This window comes from Chaetodon auriga, chromosome 20 (genome assembly GCF_051107435.1).
Source record: "Chaetodon auriga isolate fChaAug3 chromosome 20, fChaAug3.hap1, whole genome shotgun sequence".
NCBI classification, from domain to species: Eukaryota; Metazoa; Chordata; class Actinopteri; order Chaetodontiformes; family Chaetodontidae; genus Chaetodon; species Chaetodon auriga.
This window is the reverse complement of record NC_135093.1, coordinates 16521968-16537379: the sequence shown is the minus strand read 5'-3', so window position 1 is coordinate 16537379 and position 15412 is coordinate 16521968. Positions and strand designations below refer to the sequence as shown.

At 43.1% G+C, this 15412-nt stretch overlaps 3 protein-coding genes across 5 annotated transcripts; 2 read left to right on the top strand and 1 right to left on the bottom strand.

The window, feature by feature from the left end:
• Positions 1–567: 567 nt before the first annotated feature.
• Positions 568–4231, bottom strand: desi1b (desumoylating isopeptidase 1b). The gene is made up of 6 exons (XM_076759172.1): positions 3777–4231; positions 3615–3636; positions 3426–3495; positions 3158–3267; positions 2660–2782; positions 568–2132 (listed from the first exon to the last, which is right to left on the bottom strand). Exons 1-6 carry the CDS (start codon positions 3862–3864, stop codon positions 2051–2053), a joined length of 495 nt encoding a protein of 164 aa, XP_076615287.1. The 5' UTR covers positions 3865–4231; the 3' UTR covers positions 568–2050.
• A 98-nt stretch (positions 4232–4329) lies between these two features.
• On the top strand, positions 4330–9666 carry xrcc6 (X-ray repair complementing defective repair in Chinese hamster cells 6). Of its 2 annotated transcripts, none has more exons than XM_076760823.1 (13): positions 4330–4397; positions 5081–5170; positions 5512–5624; positions 5921–6062; positions 6299–6550; positions 6675–6861; positions 7052–7238; positions 7372–7540; positions 7781–7942; positions 8142–8271; positions 8466–8566; positions 8685–8801; positions 8966–9666. In XM_076760823.1, the coding sequence occupies exons 2-13, from the start codon at positions 5098–5100 to the stop codon at positions 9163–9165; spliced, it is 1833 nt and encodes a 610-aa protein (XP_076616938.1). In that variant the 5' UTR covers positions 4330–4397; positions 5081–5097; the 3' UTR covers positions 9166–9666. The 2 variants fall into 2 exon arrangements, with proteins under 2 accessions (XP_076616938.1, XP_076616939.1); XM_076760824.1 differs by having other exon boundaries at positions 4355–4397; positions 5044–5170.
• Positions 9667–9769: 103 nt separating this feature from the next.
• Positions 9770–13823, top strand: LOC143339533 (GTPase IMAP family member 4-like). 2 transcript variants are annotated; one of them, XM_076760826.1, is made up of 8 exons: positions 9770–9993; positions 10339–10441; positions 10950–11027; positions 11748–11798; positions 11948–11998; positions 12118–12168; positions 12440–12490; positions 12650–13823. In XM_076760826.1, exons 2-8 carry the CDS (start codon positions 10396–10398, stop codon positions 13387–13389), a joined length of 1068 nt encoding a protein of 355 aa, XP_076616941.1. In that variant the 5' UTR covers positions 9770–9993; positions 10339–10395; the 3' UTR covers positions 13390–13823. The 2 variants fall into 2 exon arrangements, with proteins under 2 accessions (XP_076616941.1, XP_076616940.1); XM_076760825.1 differs by having other exon boundaries at positions 9973–9993; positions 10312–10441.
• Positions 13824–15412: the final 1589 nt, after the last annotated feature.

Here is a 15412-nt window from a genome sequence, read left to right as displayed (position 1 = left end):
AATTGTGTTTGTATCAAAGAAATGATTCTTGATTCCGCTAAATACGGAACACACGGAACAAAACTCCCTGCAACCACAAACTTCATGACAAATTCTGAGTGGGATCAAGTTACTAGCATCAGTAAAAAGTCACAATTAGTCAATAAGGCTTTAAAATAGTCAATTAGTGATCACTTTTACCGATTCTTTCTTGAAAGAATATAGTAAAGTGTGTGTGTATCATAGCTGGGAATAAAACCTCAAAACAACTGCTTTAATTAACAGCTACCTATTGAGGCAGCAAGAGACAGAAACATGTTTCAGTCAACACGATTCAAGGCATTCAGGCATGAAGCAGTGAGCCTGTAGTGCCACCCTGTGGCTGTTCTGGATAGTGCATGAACCCAAAGTATGTCCGGTTGGTGTCCTGAAATGGACCTAATTTAATGACAGGTCTCTCCTAATCCAATAAAAACTCCTGTTCTTATCAACACAGAACATAAACCTTCAATGCGTTCCTTTGCATATATTATTAAAATGTGAGAACAGAGCTGCTCTTCAAAACAAATCAGTTCACAGCACGATGTCAAGAAATAGTCGATATTTTAATGTCACACAAAGTGCAGGGTGTCAAAATGTAGCATTGAGACGCACTTTTTATTAATACATTTAAGACCATTGTTTGTGTAAAAAATGTGTCAAAGACTCTTGATTTCTCTCTGCAGGTCAGTACGAGCTTCTTCACTGAGGTGCCAAAAATAAAACAACATCCTTATACAATCCAATTTAAGAGTTAGGAGCAGTTTTAGAGGCCATGTGCATGTACATGAAATTCCATTTGAAACAATTCAATACTTTTTAAGAACCTGCAGATGCTCTTTAAGCCTGATCAAGTAGGTGTAATAGCATTAGTTTAACAATACCAACGGTAAGTATATTCAAAATAACAACTCCAATTCCTATTGAGGAAAGTAACTGAGCTGATGGGAGAATAAAGACACTGATGTCAACAAAAACACATGTTTTTCATTAAGGAAGGATCGGTGACCCTGAAGTAATGCAGGTAAGTGGCTGTTGGTATGAAATTCATTATGATCGGCTTTGCTGAGTAAATACAAATTAAACAATATTTCAGTATTCAAAAACAAAGTCTTGGCAAGAGAAGCAACTGACAGATGTACACAGTTGGTCCTGTATTTCAACACAAACCTGTCCTCTGTGGTCATGACATGTTCCTGAGTGATACACATGGACACCAAAGAGAAACTCCTTAGATTTGGTCGAAGTGCATTTTCTAAAACACTGAATATAAAGAAAGGTCGGCAGGACTGCTTTACTGAGAGCTTTCAGTTAGCCCTGTCATATTAATGACCACAGGGAAAACAGTCCTAATGGAAAAGGATATGTTAAAAAGAGAGAATGGTTCAGCAAGCGTCACATCACTGTGCATTTTGATACAGATCCAGATAGACTTTTAATATAACGTGTATCCTTGGATACATAATAAAATCCATTAACAAACATGAAAAAAGCAAAAGGAAGCATAACTTTGGCCAAATATCAGGAGAATTGTGATAAATTGTAATGAAAATCCTGAAGAGTCTCTGAACTCAGAAGCCCAGATATGCATGCTAAACGAACATTTATGAGGCCTGTGTGAATGACCACGAGGAGATGAAGTGATGAGGGGGAATGTGGAAGCAGGAAACTCCACTCTCTTTTCCAATCTGTCACATGGCATTGAATGACAAAAAGGGTGAGAGACAAGGCCGATGTTTGGTCAGAGCATGATAAGGTATGATTTTGGAATTTCCCCTTGCGGGACTAATAAAGGAATATTGAATTGAATGATTAATCAGACTTTGATGGTAAGACAACAGCTGGTTATATGCAAAGTTAAAACTGAACAAAGAAGACAAAAGGTCTGATGATAGCTGGTTAGCTGGAAAAGTGACTTATAGCAAGGATCAACCCCAGGCAGAGATGTTATCCTGGTCTGGCTGGTGATGAGTGTCCTGCTCTTGCCCAAACCCGTAAATGACAGTATTTTCTTTAATGTGCACAGCCCTGTCTATCGCTGTCCGGTTATGTTGTTCCCTCCAGGATTTATGACAATGGAATCCAGTAAAGGACGGAGAGCCTGGCCAAATGGCCTAAAGAGGAAACACAGCAGACAGTATGGTCACACCTAAAGAAAGTCTAAACAAATGACAGCATATGAACGAACAGATGCAGCTTTTGTATGCTGTAACTGCTACGATCAATGTCCCACGTCCTCATGTATGTTGTGTTTATGTTTCTGCTCTCTACTGTCAGTGTCACCTCCTCAGGGAGGTAAGAGTCGAGCCAATCAAAGGAAAAATCATATCTTCTCACACAAGAAATCATCAGTCTGGGATGTTCATTGGATCTCAGGCTTTATGTGGGGTGAACTGGTGCAGTTTACTATTTTCCTATACCCACTGTTTTCCATCCTGCCTTACTGAGGACTTAATATGTCTTGAAAAGGTTTTCTACATCTCTACTAGGTCACTAAAATTAAGTGACAGGAGCCAAATATGACACTGCTTACCTTACAGACCTTACAGAGTTTAACTCAAGATCAAGACAATAAGACAGAGAGGAAAATAAGAGGAACATTGATGATGCAAGAACAGCTTTACAGCACTTGTTAACTTACGTGGATAGTACTTCAGATGGAAGGTCAGTGATGTACGATGGGATCTTTTTACCCGTGAGGAACTGAGCCACCTCGTTGCTAAAAACGTTGCAGTTGTGCTCAAACAGGTTGTACTTGTCACTTCTGTGAGTCAGGGGAATGAAGAAGAGACAGACGAAGGAGATTGAGATGTAAATTCAGAGAATAGACAGAGAGGCCAGGCAGGGTGGAGGAGGGCGGGTGAGTAGCAGGAAAATACAAGATAGAGACATTTTGACAGAGATAACAGGAAGACGCAAGAGGTGCGAGGCTTTAAATGTCATTTGCTTTTCTTTGGTTGCATTGTCATTAGCATTGCAACTTTGGACATTTCAATGTATTGAAAATCAAAACTACAGATTAGTAAGAATTTTTGAAACATGTTTATTTTGCATCAAAGTCCTTTCCTGGTAAAGTGACCCTGACCCCCAGGATGGCCCCACTGGGATTCAAATGTGTGTGGTGCATCTGAGCCTTTACCCGTATGTGGACTCCGAAAGTGACATCAGGTAATCCATGAAGATGTCTGCAGACACCTCTGTGGAGCCAAGGTCCACAATGGAGTTAGGCTGACCCAAGGGGGTGCCACCCTAGGACACACACACATACACAGCTCAGTGGATGCCTTGTTCCAAACACGCTGATAAACAGATGTTGACACATTACTTTCTAAGTACAGGCACTTTCCTTTACAGTAGTAGGCATGACAAAGGGCTGATATCATATGTGCTTTGTATCTGATTCTTACAGGGGGACAACTGTTGATGCCTTCTCCTACAAAGAAGAACTCCTTCCCATGGACCACAATAGCAGTGTGCCTGTAAGATACCAAAACACCTTATTCCAATAAAACCAAGCCAGTCAAAGTAGTTCACCACAGTCAACTGTATTTCTGTGAAGACTTCTACAAAATAAGCCAATAATAAGATGCACTCACCATATTCCGTCAAGCTGTTTCCCTGTGATAACAAAAAAAAAAAATCGAATCAGAATAACTTATTCCAACTTTATCTGTGTATCAAGTTGCCATCAAAAAGTCAGAGGTCAGGCCTGAGTACCGTTCCTCATCCAACCAACGGGTAGCTCGTCAGAAACTTACCCAGCATGACAGGACTCAGCTGGCGGGCCATGCCTCTGGACAGGTCGTAAATGTACAGTTTCACTGGATAAGAGTCAGTTTGGTCCATGATGATACAAAGGGATTCGTTCAATATCACAGCTGTAGCTAAACTAGCATAAAGTTAGCTGACTCACATTCACCAAGAGTTGGCCAGCTAGCTAGCTTACCGGCAGCTAGCAAACAAAACTTTAAAAACAACCTCTAAAGTAAAACTCTTATCGTGGAATTGTTACGGTTATAAATACAGGCTATAGACTATATAAGTGAAAAGTAAAAAATACAAAAAGTCACAAATATACACCGCAGTTGCCGGGTGCTGACAGGTCTTGCTGTGTCACTGTCTAACTGTAAACAATAACATAACTGTCAGAAACAGTGCTTTCGCATGGAGCGGGGACCTTTCTTCCGGAGTCGAGCCTCCCTGTAAATAAATCCCGCCTCCATTACTAGGATTGGCCTGTATCTTAGATGGGCATACAAGTGCCCAATAGACGACGAGGTGTTCCGTACGATTCTCAGCGTGCTCGCTCACGTACCTGAACGCGCCAGCCATTGAAACTAGTCTGGGCTTGTGGTCAGAGGGTAGCAGACAGTCTTACAGTAAGTGAATAAATGCAACGACAATGACTTACTATGTCTTCGAATTATTGCTGTAATGTATTTAGAACAGATAGTATGTGTACATCATGAGAAATGTGCATTTGCTACCTAAGCGACCCCGAAAAATCAGTGACACGTACAGTGGCTAGACATAGGCTAAGCTAACCTGCTAACGTTAACGTTACCTTGGTAAAGTTGAAATGTCCGTTTCCTTTAATTAAACATTAATAGTATCTTAATTACACATTATTAATTGATGTGAATGACTTTGTCCTTTGCACAAGTATGTTACCTTATTAAGTTAAATAGGCACCACGCTTCTTTGCTAAAGTTAGGTTTACAGTTTTAAATGAGCTTTGCAATTTAGACACGATTTAACGTTATTGATGTTTTTTAACTCAGTGACATTAGCTTTGAATAGATAAAGTGCTTTGAGTAGCAATACTCCTCAATGCAGGTCTGCCCACTGCTTGGTCCTGCTTGATCTACCTTCGATCAGGGATTGGGTCCGGCCGAGGTTTTGACCCTTGTGTTTCCTTAGAAAATACAAGGTGTAAGATGGGCCATTGCCCCATAGATGGAGGTGGTTCTACACAGTTTAGATATCAAATGTTGCTACACAGTTCAAGCCACTTTATGTTTCCAGGTGTTGCGTCCTACTGAACCGCTGAATCATTTCACAGAAACAAAAGCAGCACAGATGGCGGAGTGGAACGCCTACTACCAGAATGAGGACGAGGAGGAAGAGCAAGAGGAAGGAGAGCAATCTGGAGGTGAGACGAAAGCCTTCTCATCACACCTGAAGTGCAAACAATGCACAACTGTCAACTGCTATCTGTCACTCTGAATTGGTCATTATTCCTCTCTGCTGTTTTGTTTTTGCTCCACATTGTTATAGTTCATATTGCATTTCACCAATCAGAGAACTGTAAATGGTCAATCTGATCTGATTACATTTGCATACCATGCAGTTTGGTGTTATGAACTGCAGTTAATACCATGTCTTTTAACATGTAGGTTTAAATGTGTTATCAGTATTTGATACCAAAAGGTGTGACACGGTAGGAACCCTTAAAGTTACATAATAACAAATCAAGCTGTCTGTTTTTATCAGGAGATTACAAGAGCACAGGGAGAGACAGTTTGGTTTTCTTGGTTGATGCATCCAAGGAAATGTTCATCAAAGGAGAAGATGGACAGCCCTCTAACTTTGACATTACCATGCAGGTAAAATGGACAGTTATCTTTAGTCTCTTTTATTAGGGTAATAACCATTACTGTGCTGTAACAACTGGAAATGTTGAAAGTTGTTATATGGAGTTATTTCAAAGATCATGTATAGGTTGAGACAGCATAGTGGGGGAAGGCATTGATCATTCTGATCACTAAAAGTCACTTGGAGGAAAGAAGACATTTTTTGACTGAAATTGCAGGAGAAAACTAAAAACTAATACTGATTCTTCTTCTATGTTTGATGTGCCTGACGTCCTGTGATAATAAGGGTCTGTGTTCTGTCCCTGTAGGTTGTGCGCAGTGTGTACACCAGTAAGATCATTAGTAGTTACAGGGACCTGGTGGCTTTGGTTTTCTACGGCACAGAGCAGAGCAAAAATCCCAGGAACTCATTCAAGCATGTCTATGTTTACCACGACCTTGATGAGCCCGGTAAGATGCTGCAATTTGCAAATTAACATACAGCCATACTTCATCTATAATGTGGGCTCAGTGTAAGCACTGTCAGTACTGCAATGAAAAGCCTTGAGCCTTCCTTCTTCATAATCTGTGTAGCTTTTTCTTTTCCTCAAAATAATGTTTTAAATTGCTAAAACATATCTTTCTTACACCCCTGTTCACTCTGTTTCCCTCATCTGTCCTCTTACCTTTGTCTGTCTGCTCCACAGGTGCAAAGAGAGTGCAGGAAGTGGACGCTCTGCGGGGGGAAAAAGGTGCCCAGTTAGCAGCAGAGACCATGGGCAGCGGGGAGACGTCGTTAGGCGATGCCCTGTGGTGCTGCGCCAACCTCTACGGTGACATCAAGTTTCGCCTCTCACACAAGCGCCTCATGATCTTCACATGCAGGGACGAACCACACGGGGGCGACAGTGCAAAGGACCGACAGGCTCGCACCAAGGCCAGTGACCTCAAAGAGACCGGTATGTCTGAAGCAAAGGGTGCTCCACTCTCCTGAAAACCTGCAATATGATGGCTGGCCGTGGAACTTTTGCAGCTTTTGATACATTGCGACTAAATGTCATGGACTCGTCTCTTCTCTCTTAGGTGTCATCATTGATTTAATGCATCTGATGAAAGCAGACGGCTTTGATGTCTCACTCTTCTTTCGTGACATTGTAAGTCCTCCTGAGGATGAGAGCGAGTTGGGCCTGCAGCTGGAGCCTTGCGACAAACTGGAGGACCTCCAGAAGAGAGTGCGTGCCAAGGAACAGAAGAAGAGAGCCTTGGCCAGGTAGAGATAAGTCACACGTCAGCATTTCCAGACAGATAAATGTTGTTCTCGCTGTCTTGCACTCTGCAGTGTATTTATTGCCCGCTGTTTATTTTTCGTCTTCCATTGTGGTTCATCTTTGTGTCGTTTCAGTCACTCAACTCCTCCTCTCCTGTTCTTCACACCATCCTCCCCTCTCCGCCATCTTTAGGTTAAACCTGTGTCTTGGTGAGGGTGTAAATGTAGCCGTGGGAATTTATGCGACAGCTGTGACAGCTCGGAAACCTGCTCCTGTCAGACTTTACAGGGAAACCAACGAGCCGGTCCGCAGCAAAACCCGAACCTTCCACACCCAGACCGGCAGCCTGCTGCTGCCCAGTGAAATAAAGAAAGCCCAGGTTAGAGCAGACTCAGCAGAAGAGTGTGTCAGCCACAGAAAGACATACTTGAATTGATGATCAATGATCAACATAATTATCAGTGATTATGTTGGTGATTTCTTTTCTCCCTGTGCGTTTGTGTGTGCTGTAGGTGTATGGTAAGAAGCAGATAGTGATGGAGAGGGATGAGGTGGACTCCATCAAGAAGTTTGAAGATCCTGGACTTTTCCTGATCGGATTCAAACCGATGGAGAGGCTCAAAATTCACCACCATATCCGACCTGCCGTCTTCCTCTATCCTGAGGAGGACGAGGTGAAAGGTAGCGCCATTTGTCTGTGTCCGATTGACGAGTACCAGACATTCCCCAGATCTTAGTTTTGAGTATCTGTTGTTGGATATGCATGCCAATGGTGAAATGTTTACTTCTACTGTTGCAATTTGTTGGACATTGTCATCAAAAGTGTCTCAGAGCACCATGAATGAACAGTGGCCTCGTGGGACTGAACCTCTCCCTTGTCGGTTTGCTGAGCTCAGACATATCCTGTGTTTTCCACGTCAGGCAGCGCGTGTCTGTTCTCTGCCCTGTTGACCAAGTGCAGCGAGAAGAATGTGTTCGCTCTGTGCCGCTGCATCTCTCGCCGAAACTACCCGCCTCGATTCGTTGCCCTGGTGCCTCAGAAGGAGGAGGTCGATGAAGGGAAAGTGCAGATTACACCACCAGGTATTGCACCGCTGGGCTCAGCCGGATTAATACAAAGAGTCTCACTCTTAAACAAACTTCAGCTCCTTTTGCAGTTTCTATAACTCTAGCTTTGAAAAGAGCTGATCAGTTTGCACTGATAAGGCACCTTTATTGTAGTCAAGGTCATTGGTGTTACTGAAGCTTGTTGGCAACTGGTCATCTCTCTTGCCTGTATTAGGTTTCAACGTCATCTACCTGCCATACGCCGACGACATCCGCGCTCTGGATCCTCCCCAGTGTCCGTCCGCCTCACAAGTGCAGGTGGACAAGATGAAGGAGATTGTCTCCAAGCTGCGCTTCAAATACAGGTACATGCTTGCTGCTTTGCCGAGGTCTTAGTTTGGAGATGGCAAAAAGAAACAAACCATATCAAATTCTGTAATCCTCTAAGTGTCTGTGGTGTTGTTTTGGCAACATTTTGTGAGGCATTTTCTCGTGGAATTCAAGTCAATCAATTGGTTTCTCTCTGTAACATGTTTTCTTTCTGCACAATGTAACGCAGGACTGAGGCTTTTGAGAATCCAGTCATCCAGCAGCATTACAGGAACCTGGAGGCCTTGGCCCTGGATATGGTGGCTCCAGAGGACACAGAGGACCTGATCAGTAAGATGCAGACGGACGAGCATCAGGCAAAGATCCTGTGGCTGGTACAGTCATGTCTTGTTTTGTCATTCACACATTTTGTACATGTGTGGTGTGTCTCTCTTTGTCTGTGTCTCAGTGCCAAAAGTGGAGCAGATTAACCAGCGTTTGGGTCCTTTGGCTCAGGAGTTTAAGGATCTGGTCTACCCTGCAGACTACAACCCTGAAAGCAAACCAGCTGCCAAACGCAAAACAGGTCAGAGTCAGAGTCATAACAAAAATGAATGCACAGTATCTGCAGGGGTTACTGATCAGTTATGATGGCTTTGAAATACTTCAGACAGTTGTGGTTGTTTTGTGGGAGGGTACAGTAAATATCTGACTATTTTTTGACTGGTTTCTCCATGAATGAACTCGCAGCTGATGCCGGAGGCAGAGCCGAGAAGAAGCCCAAAGTGGAGATGCCAGAAGATGAGCTGAGGGCCCACGTGCAGAACGGCACCCTGGGAAAGCTGACCGTGCCCGTGTTGAAGGAGGCCTGTAAGCAGTTTGGGGTTCGGACCACTGGGACAAAGAAGCAGGAGCTGATAGATGCTCTGGTTGCCCAACTGGGCCCATGAAGCGCTAGATACACACCGCTCTGTGCCTTCGTGAGCTCATTCAGATCAGTGTGTCTGTGGCTACGCTTGATTCCAGATGAAGAAATATCTTCAGCCACTGTTCTGGTGAATTTTGTGGACTATTTTAACATCAAGCAACAAGTTCCAAATTTACGGTGTAGCCTGTGAATGTCGGGACAGACCGGGACGCTGAGTTCAGCGTTCAGCAGAAACATTTCCTCTTATGCTTGAAAAGATTAAACCTGTTGCTTAACTCTTTTTTTTATTTGCAAGCCAGCACAGTTCTGTGCAGATCAGTGATAATGTCCGCAGTGTGTCACTCAGTCCCACATTACACGATCAATGTGTGAATGTAAAAATCAAGTACGCTCAAACTGGTTGACGTGAGTTACAACATGCTAAAATAACACACTGTGCAGTAAGCAGTCCTGAAAATGTGGTACCTACATGACCCTTTTTGATAATCCTGCATTTGCATCAATAAAACCTTTTACAGCTGCAGCCTTTGCTCTTGTTCGTCCGTACACTGTACATCTGAAGCAGCATTTCCGGTTCTTCTTGTAGCAAGAAGGAAGGTGTGTCCTGCCGCGGTAAGACTGCAGCATTACCAGCATACCTGGACCTTTTCACTGCTTTGTTTTGCCACACAGCACAATTAAAGTAAGGGCAGTGTTCCTGTTGGGAGCAGGCCTGCACAGGCAGATGTTTCAACACAACAGCAGGAAGGAGGGATCACGTGGAACTTTGACCTCATGTGGGTTGCGTCGGGTTTTGATAGACTGAAAGTAGATGGCATTCCTTGGAGAGGATCATATGACTGCACACCAGGTAATGGAGCTTGAGGAGCATTTTGCCATTGCTAAGGGCTAAAGTAGACTCTTTAACTTCTTAATATTGTATGTGTCAAGTTTTCTAATGTACCCAGTCTTGAGACTTGCTTCACGTTGACATACAACTGAGTGATTATGTAGCCTTTCCACCGTCTGAATGTATTGTGACATGTTGTGAAAATGATATCCAGGCACTTTTTTTGTTGTAGTAACAAGTTGAATCCTGGTCGAAGTCCTAGTTTTAGTTTGAGTTGTTTGTATCGTGACGAAAACATTGCAAAACATTTGTCAGCCCGGCGCTGTGTTAAACTTTTAGGGCTTTTATGTTGAAACTTCTGAGCAGGGGTGCTGGCGCATATTCTGGCTCTCTTGACACGGAAGGTCTGTCAACCACAGAGAAATGGAGTGTCAGTGTGAGAAGGACAACTCCGAGGATGCTGTTACAGGTGAGTTGGAGAAGTCATCAAGCATATCTTGTAAAACATGTGGAATATGAAGTATGTAGTTTGAGATGAAGGTAGCAGCAAAATCTTTTTGACTTCCAGGTTAGTTTTTCAAAATAAAATAATCAACTTCTCACTTTTGGCAATTTGAGAAAATAAACAAAATAAAGTTTCTCGAAATATTCAGTTTGAAACTACTTTGTGCTACGGTTCCACTACGGTCCCACCATCAAAAAACCCTGGAAGAAATAAAACTGTGTTGTCAGCCTTTACATAGCTGTAAAGATTACAATGAAAGCATTTACTTTGAAGGTAAACTTTGACACGCCTATAGGCACTCACACATACAAAGCCATGCATTGAACAATAGGGTTTCCTTGGAATTTAGTATTTGTGAAGCACAGAGTATTTCATTCTGTACTTCACATTTGGGTGAAAGGTAAACCCCATGATAAGTTGTGCACAGCACTGCAGTACTAACGTCTCGCTCTCCTCCCTCCACTCTCTCAAGGCTTGTGGCTGAACAGCAACAGTGTCCAGATGGGAGCTTTTACTGTGGTGGGGTATCTTCTCTACAGATTCTCACAGAGTCAGTCACACACGTCCATATTCATTTGGAAAACCATACACTTCCCCTCACCTACTGTATAAGCCATATTTTTTTGGTGATTGATTGGTCTCTCCTCAGAAATAATGAGTCTGGAAACTAAAGAGCGTGTAGATTTAACTTGCTTGAATTTATTTGAATTTACAAACATCCCTGTTGGTATTATCAGGGATTTAGCAAGGAATTATGGGTCCTATACAGAGGTTGACCTTAACCTCCCTCAATTTTTAGTGCTTAATATCAACATGTGGTAAACCAACTTACAACCGCAGACCTGTGCACATCCCTAAAGGATTAAGCAGATGATACCTTTCTGATGGACAACAAGATCCTGATGAAAAGACCAGAACCAACGAATTCATTCTGCTAACAAATGTTTCATCTGTGCTATAGACCTCCATTGTCGTCCGAGAATTATGAAACATACTTAAAGGAGCCACACCATGAACATGGGTGCTGTAGTGTACAGTTGTCGTACAGGTAGACAGTTTGCAGGATCTGAACCTGAATGTCTCTCATCAGCAGATTCACTTTAAGATTAATTACAAAAGCTGCTATGAGCCCTAAAATATTTTTTATATTTACCATAACCCCCACTAAAAAGCAACACAAGCAATGTTCAAATGGTGCATTTCTATATAAACCACATTTTTATCTTTCACGGCCCCTCCTATAAGTGACTGTAGTGTGTTTTCCCTGCAGCACTCCCAGCTCTGATTCGATGGCCGATTCGTCTGTTCTGCTCTCTCACTGGTGAGTTTAGTCAGGGTGATATGTCAGAGGTCAGAGGTCACTTTCTGCTCCCCTTCACAGCCTGATTTTCACTCACAGCGCACAAAGCTATGCATGATAGATGACATAATAATGATCTAATCAAGCTCATGCTGTTGTTTCTGTCTCAGGTCTGTCAGCTCTTTGGAGCTGGGTGAGCCGCCTAGTGGGAACCCTTCGCGGTACAGAATATACATCCCTCATTTCTGACCCCAGAAATAAAATAAAAATGTGGCAAATGTCACCTGCGAATTGAAAAAATCAGATGCTGACGTTTCTGTCTGTATGTCTTGGGTCTTAGGAATCCAGAGCCTGTTTAAATGGCTGTCTCGAATTTGGCGGTTTTTCGTGGGTGAGTGCTGCCTGCATTTGTGTTGGATGCTGTTTACTCTTCACTGTGTGCTTCAAATTGACTTTTTAAGTGAAGGTAAACAGGTCAGGAGAAGTTTACAGTTTGAGTGGGTAAGTTGGAGTCGTCAGAGGAAGTGAGAAACTCGCCAGACAGATGACAGCAATTTTGTATCTCAGGGGGCTGGAGCTATTTCAGTGATAGAGCTGCATAATAATTATAGGCCTATAATTAACAGTTAAACCAACCGACTTACAATCTACTCCTCCATCAGGATTTTCCTCCAAGTTCAAGTGGCTGGCTGCTGTCATCAAAGCAATCACAGGTCAGTTCATCTTAATCTTAGTTCGATTCATTTTATGGGGGTTTTCTGCTTTTTCTTGTTTGTCCTGTCAGATGGGAGATGTTTGAAACGTTCAATTTGGGCTGATACCTGATTCTATGAGGTGTTTTATTATTTATTTAATAGAAACTTTCTCTGCAGGGTCGTCCAGAGATGGAGCACTGGAATCAAAGATCAGTCCGACCAGCAGCAGCCCCAACAAATCAGCCCTGAGGCTGATCCTGCTAGGGCCCGCCGGTGGAGGGCGGACCTCCCTGGCAGAGACTTTGTTGGGCAACATTGAGCCAAGGACACCCATCGGCCCCCAAACGGAGAGCACCAAGAGAAGGACAGTAACAGACAGTACAGAGGTTACAGTGATCGACACCCCAGATCTTTTGGGGCCTTCACTTGGGAACAATAAGAGAGCCAGGGAAGCTCTGAGGAGCCTTCAGCTCGCCGGTCCTGGACCACATGCCTTCCTGCTGGTGATCCGAGCTCCGGGCTCCAGCAAGGGGATTGACCAGGATGTGGCTCAGGCGATCCAAGCCACCCTTGAGCTGTATGGAGACCAGGCCATGGGGCACATCATCCCAGTGTTCAGCCATGCAGACCACCTGGGTCGAAGACATACTGTGGATCAGCTGCTGGATGCGGATGCGGGGGGACTGAAAAAGGCTCTGTCTCTATGTGGCCAGAGGCCTGAGCTGGTGGACAACAGTTCAGACTGCCCCGCAGAGGAGCAGGTAGTGACACGCAGGCAGCTGGTGGGCCGTGTGATGGAGATGAGGACACTGAGGGGGCATTTCGTCCACGAGCTGCAGAGGAGGGAGGACCGCATCAGGGAGGAGCTACTGGCTGACATGGCCTCTGCGCTGGCAGGAAAACTGGGACACATGTAAATAAGAGAGGGAGAAGGAGAGCTGTTGTCGCTGGCCTGTGTGAAAGAGTTGTTGGGGCAGTGAAAAAATAAGGAGGCAGGATTCAGTCAAGTGTTAAACATGCAATTTGGGCTTTAAGTGCAAGGGTGATTCTTTGCCTGAGGTATTTTTGTCACTCTGCTGGTTTACCACTGTCCAAATGAATTTACCACCACTGGCCGCATTTTGGTTTTCAACATGCCACAGATGCTTTTGGTTAGATATCTTGCTCACACACACACACTTAATGTTCCCATTCTGATGTGTTGTAATTCTTCAATGTCTGTTTATTCCTTTGTCTAGGCCTGTGTTTTCTTACTCTGCTCCAGTGCTTAGCTCTGCCCTGTCTTTCATAATTTATAAGAGGTATCAAACTTTAAAGATGATCAGAGAAAATAAACTGAGGTCATAGGGAAGTTCAGCAGTACTGTTCAGTGTTCTCTGTATTTTCTCCAGAGGCCTCCCAACAAATCACTTAAATATGAAAAGGCTTGCAGGTTTCATAGACTTTACAATAGTCTCATATTGGCAACATTTGACCGTGACAAGCTGATATATGGTATAATATTGCAAATCATTAAAACACTAATCAGCCTAGCTTTAATTGTGACATTAATATAATCTCTATTTTGCAAGCATATGTTGTCAATGTATTGCTGTGTAAACCCTCTTTAATTTATGAACTCTCCATTCTCAGACTTGAGGTTGGCCACATTTTGAAGTATGACAAATCTTAATGAGTTAATGAAACACAAATTACACTCATGAAGCAGAGAGGCCATGTGGTTCGAGAGAACATTCAACCAGACAGTACAGACTTTCAGCAGGGTCTTCAATCAGGTTCCTCACAGGTGTGATGATGCTTTATTTATAGCACCACAGTTACAAAGTGCTTTACAATAAAAGTAAAACACACGTAAAACACAAAGAGGGTAAAACAAACTAAAATGTTCTGCACAGTTTGCAGCCCTGATCTCCTCAGGCAGGTCATTGCAAAGTGGAGGAGCAAAGGTTCTATCAACTTTATACATTAACCTGGACGTTGGCACAACCAGGGACGACTGGGAAGGAATAGGGCAATAGCAGATCTGGTGAATAAGAGAGGTGAGGCCTCTCAAGGCTTTGTAAGTGATCAATAATATCTTGAAATCAATTCTAAAAGCAACAGGTGGTCAGTGTAAGGAAGACAGGGTTAGTGTAATGTGATCATGTTTCCAGGCCTGAGTCAAAATCCTAGCAGTTTTGGATGAGCTGCAAGCAGGAGAGTAATTTTTCACCAATGCCAGAGAATCACAGTGATCCAAACGGCTGGTTTTAAAGGCATGAGCAACATCATGAAAACAGGATTGAACCATTGATTTAACATGTTTCCCTCAGCTGATAGCAATTTCTGCAATGCTGCGTTATTGATGGATATTTGATCATCTCTGAGGGCAAACTTTAGCCAAGGAAAAAATAACATAACTGGTCTGCTGTTCCATTGCCAAGCTTGACCCTTGACCTGAGCAAAGGAGAAAACAGCAGTCGAAAAAGTAGTTCGATTTACTGTTGCGTTACTGTTTAAAGGTTAAGAACAGTTTGAAAAATGAGTCAGCTTTGTTCAGTGAACCATCTGCAGTGTTTTACAGTCGAACAAAAGTCCTGCAAAAGTGGTCCAAAATCCAATATGTACCTCATCAGCTCCAAGACTTTCCGGTGCCACTACTGGATAACTTGTTATTGTGCAGTAAAATTATTCTGAAGAAGTGTGACAAAAACAAAATTTTACTGGGAAATACTGGCCTTTGGATCAGTTTAGCTGAAACAACACTGCACTTTTAGCTCTTTGTTGTAGATTTTATGGCTGCATAACATTCACAAGAATTTGCAGACCAAAATAGAGCCAAAATAAAGTGATTAATATTCTTCAGATGGCCCGAAACACCACATCAAAGGGATAATAATGTGTCTGTTGGATGTGTGGTTTGCCAGCATTTTGGCCTTAACAACTGAAGTTCAGGGTTAC

Excerpts from the sequence above, each read along its gene's own strand:
- desi1b (XM_076759172.1), bottom strand. The coding sequence starts at position 3,864 with ATGGACCAAACTGACTCTTATCCAGTGAAACTGTACATTTACGACCTG. Across the intron at positions 3,268-3,425 it reads GCATCAACAGTTGTCCCCCT|GGTGGCACCCCCTTGGGTCA; the intron begins GTAAGAATCAGA and ends TGTGTGTCCTAG. Across the intron at positions 2,783-3,157 it reads CTTTCGGAGTCCACATACGG|AAGTGACAAGTACAACCTGT; the intron begins GTAAAGGCTCAG and ends CCTGACTCACAG.
- xrcc6 (XM_076760823.1), top strand. The coding sequence starts at position 5,098 with ATGGCGGAGTGGAACGCCTACTACCAGAATGAGGACGAGGAGGAAGAG. Across the intron at positions 5,625-5,920 it reads ACTTTGACATTACCATGCAG|GTTGTGCGCAGTGTGTACAC; the intron begins GTAAAATGGACA and ends CTGTCCCTGTAG. Across the intron at positions 8,802-8,965 it reads AGCTGCCAAACGCAAAACAG|CTGATGCCGGAGGCAGAGCC; the intron begins GTCAGAGTCAGA and ends ATGAACTCGCAG.
- LOC143339533 (XM_076760826.1), top strand. The coding sequence starts at position 10,396 with ATGGAGTGTCAGTGTGAGAAGGACAACTCCGAGGATGCTGTTACAG. Across the intron at positions 11,028-11,747 it reads TCTCTACAGATTCTCACAGA|CACTCCCAGCTCTGATTCGA; the intron begins GTCAGTCACACA and ends TTTTCCCTGCAG. Across the intron at positions 12,491-12,649 it reads TGTCATCAAAGCAATCACAG|GGTCGTCCAGAGATGGAGCA; the intron begins GTCAGTTCATCT and ends CTTTCTCTGCAG.